The 12,691-nt window shown below is 30.4% G+C and overlaps 1 protein-coding gene across 1 annotated transcript in view; it reads right to left on the bottom strand.

The window, feature by feature from the left end:
• LOC137627064 (uncharacterized) overlaps positions 1 to 9,377 on the bottom strand; it is a 19,997-nt gene extending 10,620 nt beyond the window's left edge. The window contains exons 1-2 of the mRNA XM_068358048.1: positions 9,360 to 9,377; positions 7,820 to 7,931 (exon numbers count right to left, since the gene is read on the bottom strand). Coding sequence (XP_068214149.1) covers positions 7,820 to 7,931; positions 9,360 to 9,377 — 130 coding nt within the window. The remainder of the gene's footprint in view (positions 1 to 7,819; positions 7,932 to 9,359) is intronic.
• Positions 9,378 to 12,691: the final 3,314 nt, after the last annotated feature.

Here is a 12,691-nt window from a genome sequence, read left to right as displayed (position 1 = left end):
AGTCGAAACTAAAGTTGAGATACATACAAATAGAAGACCAGTCTAATGAATGATTGAAGATAAATGGGCTTCAGTTTTACAAAATCTAAATGAAACTATGGCTTTAGAAGCCCATTTACAAGTAATTATTAACAGAAAATTCCATTTTGTAAGTTAATTAAAAAGATTTAATAGTGAATTATGAATGTAGTGTCAGCAAAAATAATGTAATTGGAATTAAGAGAGAATATATATATATATATATATATATGTATATATATACACATATATATTTATATATACATATATATATATATATATATATATATACATATATATATATATAAATATATATACATATGTATATATATATACATATATATATACATATATAAATATATATATATATATATATATATATAAGTATATATATATACATATATATATACACATATATATATATATATATATATACATATATATATATATATATATATAATTTATATATATATACATATATATATATATATATATACATATATATATATATATATATATGTGTGTGTGTGTGTGTGTGTATATCATTAGGGATGTAAAATTCATGTAAGCATCTTAAAACAGAAAAAAATGGAAGTGTCGATTATCAATGTAGTTTGCGTAAAGGCAATGCAATGGAGATGATAAAAATCTAATATGCAATGTTTAGGTGAAATTGACTGAAATCACAAAAGACATTAACTAATATATGATTAAATCTCACTCGGGAAAGAAAGGATTGGTTTGTATGTGGGTAGACAAACTCCTAAATTTTTTGACGAAGTGTACCACTTATAAAACGTCTTGTACCTGAGAGAGAGAGAGAGAGAGAGAGAGAGAGAGAGAGAGAGAGAGAGATACCATAAGGACTTAATCAAATGTCGTAGGATACATCATGCATTTATGTCGTTTTACTAAATCCAGGTTGAAAGCAAAGAGAATAATAATTATCATAATAACGAATTTTATTCTTTCAGCTCCAAATCCACTGAGCCATCAAACTAGAATACTCTCTTTAGTAATATGTAATACTATATTCATACCTGGCAATATGCCGGACTGGAGTATGAGTCTCTCAAATGTTTTGTTTCTTAAGGAGTTTGCAAACTCCCATTTGATGTGAGCTAAGGATGTGGGTGTTTATGTTTATGTTAGCATTTTTCTTTCGTAACTAGCAACTGGATTGATAATAAATAAGAATATGACCAAGTGCCGTATAGATTAATAGTTTATTGAGACTGCTATAGTGATCCTCGGAATCAAAACTAAGTTTCCACTGCATGTGAGGTGAAAAGCGTTTAGCCCGTCTCTCTCTCTCTGTCTCTCTCTCTCTCTCTCTCTCTCTCTCTCTCTCTCTCTCTCCTAGAAAGATAAGTATAGGAGGAACTACCATCTGTCTAATCAATTTGTACTGTTAATTCAGACACAACTCTCAAAGACAAAATTTCTTGTCTTCCAGATAAGAACTTGCATACCACCGTTCAAGGAATCACGAATATATATATATATATATATATATAATATATATATATATATATATATATATACACATATATTTTTATGTGATTAAATCCTCATTTATAAGTAATTTGCAGAGTTATATGATTGTAAAACATGCTTTTATAACCTTATGAATTCCAAAATTTAAAATAAGGAGATTGTAATGAATAATATACGACAAACAGTGTTATTAGTGAGTAAGAAACCTTAATAGTTAATCAAAACAAAAAATTCCATCGTATGAATGCCAGTGCATTCATGCTAGGTTGGCCAAGGCACCAGCCACCCGTTGAGATACCCCATGATAGAGAGTTATTGGTTGCTTTGACTGGTCAGATAGTACTAAACTTGACCATCTCTCTGATTACGGCTTATTTTATTTTTGCCGACACAGACAGAATAGTCTGACCTATTCTTTACACATTATCCTATTTCCTTGTACACTTGACTGCACTAAAATTATCAAACATTTTTTTCTGAAGAGGTTAACTACTGCACTGTAGTTGTTCAGTGGTCTCTTTCCTCTTGGTAAGCAAAGAAGAGACGCTTTGGCTTTGGTAAGCAGCTCTTCTAGGAGGACACTCCAAAATTAAACCATTGCTCTCTAGTTTGGGTAGTGTCATAGCTTCTGTACCATGGTCTTCCACTGTCTTTGGATTGGAGTTCTCTTTCTTGAGTGTACACTCGAGCACACTATTCCATTTTGTTTCTCTTCTTGTTATTTTTAATTTTTATCCTCTTGTTATTTTGAATTTTTCATATTTCATATATGAAAGATTTATTTTGATGTTATTATTGTTCTTAAACTTCTCTTGTGGTTTATTTACTTATTTCTTTCCCCCACAGGGCTATTTTCTCTGTTGGCGCACTTGGGCTTCTAGAATTTTGCCTTTTCAAATAGGGTTGTGGCTCAACAAATAATAATAATAATATGGCGTCTCGCAAAAGTAAGACGTTCCAAGTAAACCTCATATATTCTAATTCAAAGGAAATCAACATCGAATTGATTCAATAAAACAACAATAATAACAAAACGAGACATAAGCATATACTACATAATACAGAAAGTAGTGAGATATATACTGTATATGAATATATATATATATATATATATATATATGTGTGTGTGTGTGTGTGTGTGTGTTTGTGTGTTTGTGTGTGTGTATGTGATTGTGTATAGTATTCTATATTAATACATAAAACACATCACACTCCATCAGAAAAGGGATGTAAAACAAGATGTTTTGAATTAAATTTCTTTTAAATGGGAATGTGAAATGAAAGTATTCTCGAGGGTGAAATAAAAAGATATTGGAATGAAACTTGGGCAGATTAAAACCTGATCCTTTTTTCAGGAACGTTTCAGAGTATCTTACCCTTAATGACTATTGAGTGTACGAGGAGGTTAAAGCGTAAGGGTTTACTGTATTTTTTGTCTTATCGTAAATAATGCAGTCTAATGCTTCCAAATGGCTCTTATTCCGGTGACAATAATAGTATCTGGCTTATATCAGTCCCACACAAAATAACTATGCAATAATTTTCACGAATCATAAAATATGTAAATCATGCCACATAAAATAACAATTGCCATTATTTGATTAGACGCCCTAAAAACCTGTTGAATACAACGTAATACTAATACCTATACGCATGAAATACACGAAATTACACCGCTTTCCCTGAAACCAGAGGCACTAACTGTCTATCAATTGCATAAAACAATACACAACCAAACAAAAGTACAATATGTTCATTAACTTTTGTATACATACAATCGTCATCGATAGGACTAAATTCGATAAAGTACTGCATTAGATATATTAAAACATTGCACAAAATAGAATAGCACATGGCATAAATTCAAATAAAATTTACACGAAATATTATAAAACTTGTTGAAAATATACTAAAATATTGCACAAAATATCTAAAAGACTATTGAATAGTAATCTTTGTACTCACCGTCTGCTTCTCCAAAATTTAATGGTCCTCTTCTTAGATTATGTTAATTAGGCAATTATAAGTTATCCTCGACCTCTCTATGGTCGTTAGACTCTAGATCTTGAGGTATTTGCTTGAGGAGAGGAAATTTATTAGCCAAGGCTACCATAAGGTACTTAACAATGTTAATGTCATAAACGTTTATTGAAGGTCAAACTTGGTAAAAATCCGATTTTTTTTTCTAACAACTTGTGAGTTTTTATTCATAGTTTAAGTTAATTATTATTTAAAAAAATCTATCTTGAGGTTCGTAGAGATATGATTTTACGTCTATATTTGAAATTTGCCTAAGTGTTTTAATTCTTTCATTCTACCTTGTTTTGAGTATTGTTCTCCTGTCTGGTCTTCAGCGGCTGATTCTCATCTTAATTTGTGGGCAGAAAATTTACGGTCTATTAAATTTCTTATTCCTGATTTAGATATTAATCTATGGCACCGTCGTTCAATTAATTCATTATGCAAGTTGCATAAGATTTTTCATAACTTTGACCATCCTTTACATTCAGATCTCCCTGGACAATTGTATCCTGTTCGTAATACTAGACAGGCAGTTAATCCTAATAGCCAGGCCGTCTCCTTCATGAGGCTCAATATTACACAGTATTCGAGAAGTTTTATTCCAGCTCTTAACAAGTTGTGGAATGATCTTCCTAAACGTGTAGTTGAATCAGTAGGATTCAAAAGTTCAAAGTTGGAGCAAATGTTTTTATGTTGAGTTTTTATGAGTATTTTTATAGTTTATATATGACATATCTGTTTTTGACGTTGTTAATAGTTTATATGTGACATATCTATTTTGACGATGTTACTGTTTTTAGAATCGTTTATTGTTAATTTGTGCTCATCACTTATTTATTTCCTTATTTCCTTTCCTCACTGTTGGGCTATTTTTCCCTATTGGAATCCTTGGGCTTATAGCATGTTGCTTTTCCAACTAGGGTTGTAGCTTGGCTAATAATAATAATAATAATAATAATAATAATTATTATTATTATTATTATTTTTATTATTATTATCATTAATAATAATAATAATAATAATAATAATAATAATAATAATAATAATAATAATAATAATAATAATAATAAGTGTGTATTGTTTCCATCACCTATAATTAGTTCAGAGCTTTGCTCATATCCCCTGACTAAGAACCGAAGTAAGAGGTTTATTTAAGAATAGTTCCCGTTAAAAGTAAATTAATAACCTCTTTTTGTTTTGAGTGTAAAGTAAAGAGACCTTTTGGATATTCAGTGTTCATATATATTATTGTCTGGAAGTTGCATATCATTCTCAGAGCTCGTAGGTTTGTTATTGTGTAATGAATTATGTAATTTAAACAGGTGAGTTTTGAAGCTCGGGAATTTACGTAATTTTCTAGTTGTAATATATATATATATATATATATATCTATATATATATACATATATATATATATATATATATATACATATATATACATATATATATGTATATATATATATATATATGTGTGTGTGTGTGTGTGTGCATATATATATATATATATATATGTGTGTGTGTGTGTGTGTGTGGGTGTGTGTTTGTGTTTTGAGAACATGTTTCTAATTTTTCTCTCCCCTCTCCTTCCACTTCTAAGACCCAAGGTACCAGGATATCTATGGGTGATATCATATTCCTTGTCTTATCTAGCAGAGTGTCGATATGCTTCTATTAACCTGGCCGTCCTTTTCTAAAAATAGCTTATGGTTGATCTTCGTACCTTTTTTTCTGCATTGTATTCGACATCTTCTACAGACAACAAAATGGAGAGGTTTAGCCTCGGTATCATGTCGTTCCTTATATTGAATCTGACAAAGTGTTGATGATTGAATGGCGATATGGTTTATTATTATTATTATTATTATTATTATTATTATTATTATTATTATTATTATTATTATTATTATTATTATTATTATTATTATTATTATTATTCATAGTGCTCTGCTGATATTGTTCATTTCCAAAGTTAATGAATATAATTATTATTTCGTACAAATCTCCACACTTCCTAAGAGTTATTTAATCAATTTCCGTAACTTTTGCACTTGAGCTTCTTCAAATGTACGTAACTACACTATTTTTTTTTTTTTAGTTAAAGATTATTTCAAGGCCGAAAAGCTTTAGAATTTCCGTAGATATTAATCGATTTGATTTGGTATAAACTCAAAATGGCCATTCCAGTACAGCAAATCTAATAAATAAGATTAAAGTCGTGATTTCTATAGAAGCTCATTGGGTTGAAAAAATTATGCAGCGTTCAGTTAGATAAGTTTAAATGTGAGAGATGATTTTGTTCGTACTCATTCACGAAGGTATTCCACCATCATCCCCTTAATTTTGCTTCCCAGCCTTTTATCTATTACTTCATACAGCAACCAAAAGGTTTGCAAAAGATAAACACAAGTGCTTTATGGCCTCCCCAGATCCAGCTCATTTCTATAAAGCCCGGAACTCTAAACCAAGCCTAAATAATATACTGTAACACCTCGGATATCGTGGGTGTTATTGTCCAAGCCCAGCAATAGCTCAAAACCGCAAAGAAGACACAGAAATCTACACAATATTTTTTTTGCTATGTTTTATTTGCCCTGTTTTGTTCATTTTCTTTATAAACCTAAGCTTTTATAAGCCGAAACCTGCCTATTTCTAACAAAAAATAATTCAAAAATAACAAATATAAAGCTGATCTGCATTCAGAAACCCACAATACCAAGAGGAGTCTGGGATATTGAATTCCATATTATATTTTCATTAATTCATGATGGAATGGAGTGATATCAGAACCGTGATATGGCGAATTGTTCTTGTTATACCTAAGATAAAAGATATGTTTCTTTAATGAAACAAACATTGTCTCGGTAAAAAGGAACTATAAAGAATTAATATGATATCCTATTTTTCATATGAGAGAGAGAGAGAGAGAGAGAGAGAGAGAGAGAGAGAGAGAGAGAGAGGAGGTACAGCAAAGATACAACTATTCAGAATATGGGAGAATTCATAGGACACTTTCAACATTGTTATGTAAAGAAACTTTAATTAATGAAAAGGATGATTGCAATAACAATATTGTTAAGGAGTATATCTACTTATGTTAATGATCCATTGAAACAGATATGGATATTATTCATAAATAAGTAACTCATACCACTGATGAGAACGGAGGAATTCGAAATTACCGATGACGCATTTGTTACCTCATTCATTAAATCAAGCTAAGGTAGATAGTTGCCCTTAGTAGGTCACTGACAGAGACCCAAAGGTACATTTATCTCATATATGAATGATACAGTGGGACACATGAGTCCGTGGTACACCTCGCTTAAAAGAAATGCACCCTGTCACACCCATACTTCGTGTCAAGTAACCAAACATTTAGTATAGAAAGAGATGGCAGAAGGGGTGGTTGAGGGTAAATAAAGGAACTTGCTACACGGTAAGGGTGCAGTTGGGTTTACTCCTTTAGAGCAAGGTTTACCAAGAAATATTATTATTATTATTAATATTATTATTATTATTATTATTATTTCTAAAGTGTACAGATTCTTAACAATTCATGTAATGTAGTGACCACGCTATTTTTCTTCCGTTTTCCTTCTTTAAACTACCAATACACGAATAATGGAAGCAATGACAACAACTGCAACACATTTTAATGAAATTCAACGATGGTGGAAAATATTTCATGTTTTGTATACTTCATTTCTATTTGTGGTGTAAAGACCTCATTACCATCTCATGCAGTATATGTTTTCGCGTAATTGTCAGCTAAAGTCTCATATGGATGAAATATGTAGAACAATATTTCTAGAATGTCAGTATACTTTTTTAGGGTACATTTTTTTTCTTCTTTTTTTCTTCTTTTTTTGCGTGAATTCAATTTCATCTGAATGTAACCAAATCTGTAACTTGGGTATTTTCAAATATTTTTTTTTTTTAATATTGATTTATTTCTTTTACAAAAGATCAACACATTTTGGAATATTTCGTAAACAAAATATTTTAGTTTTCTTGGAGAAGCCACATTCACAAGTATTAACTTTACCTATGAATATTTCTGGAAATCGAGGATTTTTTTTTTTAAATGTTCCTCAAATATAGGTGTTTATCTTTTTGCAAAATACCACATGTTTTCATGTTTTACACATTAATCCCATAAGTTTATATTGGAAATTCACGCATTTCTTTTTCAAAATTTCTGCACAATATGGGTGTTTTCTTTGTAAAAAGAAACGACTGTCGTTTGATATAAATGTAACAGAGACTCTCAGCTGATTCTTACCCAGCCGTAACATTTCAGTGTGTCCGTCACAGGCCGAACGACAAAGGACATCCCAACGCTCTGCTTCAAAAGAAAAGGCGAAAGGCAAAGTGAAATTTGCATTCTCGCATGCCTGTCAAAGGGGAGACACAGGAGGTCACGCTTGTAAGCCAAAACTTAATTTCCAATAGGAATAATTTTACTACATCCAATATCATATGATTTTGTGAGTAAAAATTTCTTTTTTGAGCAAAACAAATTCTTGAGATTTTATTATTCCCAAGAAAATATTAAAATTAATTATATTTCCGTCACTATCTAATGTTTCCAAAGCTTCTACTTCAGTAAATAAAAGCGTATTTTAAAAAGGAAGATGTTCTTTAAATAGAAATGCATTTACCTCGTTTTAAACAATGATTATTACCTCCGACAACTAGGTTGGGAGGAGGTTATGATTTTGCCCCTGTTTGTCTATTTGTTTGTAAACAGCTTCCTGGCCACAATTTGACTTATACAGCTAAGTAGTGAAACTTTCAGTTTAATTGTTATGTTGAGACGTGGAAGTGATTCAATTTTAAAGAATTGGTCAAAGGCCATGGTATAGATCGAGCAATTGGTCGACCGAATTAACACTAAAGCAAGCTGGTTTGGAGAAATAACCGGTCGTGGTGGAGGTCTGCATTCCCTGAATGCTTTTCTAGTTCTGAACTTATTTAACCAAAAATTTGGACATTCATTCACTATCATTCTTATCTAATTGTAGAAATAGGAATAATATTTATTGTTTATTCATATTGAAAAACGTAATATAAACTAGAAGGCTATAAAAATATTATAATTGATTTATCGATTTTTGCTTTTTTTTTTAAGTATAAATTTACCTAGGGTAAAACAGATTTCAAACTGGAAAGTTATTCAATTATTTTAACCTGAAAACTTTTTTTTAACTAATACCCAACAGATAATAACCTAATTACTTCAAATTCAATTATATAATTACTATCCTAATTAAGTTTAAAAGTGTCATTACTGGTATTATTACCATTAATTACATGTTTTTTTTTAATGGTTATTATGATAATATGATTTATGTTCTAATCAAAATCCAAATAAAACTAAAGTAATCATTGTTTTATAATTGCTCATTGCTCTCTCATATTTTGTTCATACTACAATGTCATATCAAGCATATGTAGTATTGATAAGGATTTAGTCTCTCTCTCTCTCTCTCTCTCTCTCTCTCTCTCTCTCTCTCTATATATATATATATATATATATACAGTATATACAGTATATATAAATCCATTATTATATATAGTACCTATGGTAATTTTTTATTGCATTAGATCTATTACATTTCACTTTTATGTAGCTCTATTCTTAAAATCACTTATCTTTTATATTTGTGATAACAAGAACCTATTTTAGTAAGTTATTAACCTTTTCACATTATTCTTAATCTGGTTAGATTAATGATAAGAGAATCAAAGTAATTTTACTATGGAAAGGAACAAACATGTTGTCAGTTCTGTAGAAAAGAAGAGATCTTGCAAAAACTTACGTAGTGGTTTGCATTCATTTTACCAGACTACTGCAATAAGTATGCAACTGTAAATTGTTACTCGTGAAGTGATAGTAAAATTTTTAGAATATATTAAAGATCATAATCAATTGCTGTTTTATAGATGAAAATTGTACCGCATGTATTTCTTACCCGATCGTACACTGCAGCGTTTTGCTTTGTTGTCTTATCACTGGCTCTTCCCTGCACTGGCAATAAACCAACTTGTGTAAGTATGGTAGCTCAGGTTTAATTTGTTTGAACTTTTTTTCGCATGTCCTGCTATATAAACTCGATGTCTGTTTAATAAAGTTTAGTTGCATTTACTTTGCCTTTCAGTTGCAAAATATGGCGCACTTGCTCATTGGTGACCCCTGAGCAACCAGCTCCCTCCTACCTTCCCCCTCATAGTGGTTCCGTACTGTTTGATGATGCCTCACTCCGGCACTCACCCTCATATCAACGCCACTCCCTTGAAACTACTGCCCTTCGCCAGCTCAGAGGCATTCGTCTAGTTTCAGCGTGCCTAGGTCCAATTCCGCTTCAAGGCCGTTATTCGCTTCAGAACCAAAGCAAAATACGTCCTCGCGGCGATACCCTAGGACTTTTCACAGAGATCTCCGATTGGCTTTACGAGCAAGGGGACGCCCTAATAGCGTACGACGCACTCAAAACGTACCTCCTGAGGCAGTACTCGCCATCAGCAGTGGGCCGTATAGCCAAGCTTTTTCAGCTCACTCAACAACTATTGGGGGACCAAAAGGATTCCCCCACCCTCATGGAAATGACCAATATCGCTTGATTGCAACCTGTCGCAGACGGCTCTCCTTATGGTATGAACCTATTTCATGCCCTTTGGATACAGTGCTTAACCAAACCTGTACACACTGACATATTTTGCCAATGAAAGACCTTATGGCGAATGTCTTCTCCCTTATGGACAACCACTTCACCACTTTTAAGACCTCCCTCGATGCCTCCACTCCTGACGAAAACAAAAACTGTTCAATATTGACCGACGCTGACATGAATGCAGCAAAACACAGACGCACACCCCGTGACGTTCCGGAGTGGCAACAAAGCCACCCACCACACATACAGTATATACCATCACTTGCTCACGCCCCAATCAACGAAAATCTCCAGCCACTTACTGACACCCATCAGCTACAGTTATGGTTTTGTTGCTTGAAAGTACACTCAGACACACTATTCAGTCTGTTTCCTAATTTCATTTTCTCAGTGGGCTATTTTCCCTTTGAGTTGGTGGCCTTATAGGCTAGTATCCTACTTTTCCAACCAGGGTTGCAGCTTATCAAATAATAATAATAATGATAATAATAATAATAATAATAATAATAATAATAATAATAATAACAATAATAATAATAATATGATGTTTGCTGAAATGGTCATCTGTTTTATACGAGTTCCAAAGGGATATTTCCATTTTATAGAAAACGGTTCATCACTGTTTCTACTTTTATGCTTCCCATTCCAGTTTATGTCTTCAGTAAACCTGAAATACAGTTGGTCATTCAACACTCAGTATCAGGATATTATAGGAATATACAGTATATACGATATCAAGCAATTTAGTGAATTGGATAAAAATAATGGCGTCCATTCTATAGACACAATTTTACAGCACTTTGTCGTCTATATATACATGCACACACACTTACACACACTTACACACACACAAACACACACACACACACACACATATATATATATATATATATACATATAGATATATATATATATATATATATACATATATATATATATATAGATAGATAGATAGATAGATATATATATATATTTATATATTTATGTATATATACATATATATATATATATATATATTTATATTTATATATATATATATACATATATATATATATATATATAAAGACACACACATGCATATATATATATATATATACATATTCTTTAGTAGTCATTTTCTTGTGTGTTTTTTTAGTTTTATATTTTATTCTTATTTTAAATTTTGAGTTATAATATATCTTATATATATATATATATATATATACATATATATATATATATATATATGTATATATATATATACATATATATATATATATATATAGATATATATATATATATATATATAAACACATGTATATATATTTATATATGTATATATATATATATATATATATTCTTTAGTAGTCATTTTCTTTTTTTAGTTTTATATTTTATTTTTATTTTAAATTTTGAGGTATAATATATTTTGTGTTTACCAAAGTATACATAAATAGATTAATCAGATTCTGATGAAATACCTTCCCATAAAGAAAAATAGTCGAATTTTAAAACATTCAATCTTTATACAAAATGGGAGACCTTTTTAACACAATGGGCCAAGATTGATTATATTTCTCTTAGAAATATACACTGGGTGGGTATATATCATAATCTAATAAGAGCTCTTGACCTAGAAATAAAAAAGTTATTATAATCTATAGTCTATCCCTTCAATTTCTTCATTGAGTCTAAAGAAATATAACAATGAAATAAAATAAAAAATATATTATATTAAGATTTCTGTACGAAATTTTATTTTGACACGAGAAAATTTAGAAAGAAATCTGTATATAAAGATAATAAATCTATTTTTATATAGAATTAACACCAACAAAAATGAAGATTATATAAAGAAATATTTTCCACACAAATATGAATACTGTATACGAAACAAAGTAATGTAAGAATTTATAATATAAAGTATTAAAAGAATATATCCTAAAATATATGAATAAATAGAAACATTTTGAAGAAGAAATGAGAAAGATTTTAGACTTCTGCTGCGGTGCCTGAAGCTATGCAGGTTATGCTAATATTCACACAATATGGATAAAAAAAAAGCTAGAAAATTAGGTCATGAAAATAAGGAGTTTTAACACGATAGCACGACCATAATTTCTTGATAAGTACATATTTTCATAAAACACGTCAAGACGTGTTCCCTTTCATTGGTTGTTAATTGGTGCAAGAAACTCTTTCTTGTGTGTGTGTGTGTCTTTTTTATGATAAAGTTTTAATATTCCTTATCTTTTTCATGACGAATATTCGCTGCCGTATATATATATATATATATATATATGTATATATATACATATATATATATATATATATATATTACAGACGTTATCTTCCTCAGCATGAAGATAACTCAATATAAAGTAGTCTACATAAGGAAAATTGAAAGTCGTGTGTATGTAGAAATGCTCAACAGTTTCGTCCGCCATTGGACCTCTTCTTGGAGCGTTTATTATACAAAGAAATATTACACACGTTTGTAC

This window comes from Palaemon carinicauda, chromosome 34 (assembly GCF_036898095.1).
Source record: "Palaemon carinicauda isolate YSFRI2023 chromosome 34, ASM3689809v2, whole genome shotgun sequence".
Taxonomy (NCBI): Eukaryota; Metazoa; Arthropoda; class Malacostraca; order Decapoda; family Palaemonidae; genus Palaemon; species Palaemon carinicauda.
This window is presented reverse-complemented; position numbering and strand designations above follow the sequence as displayed.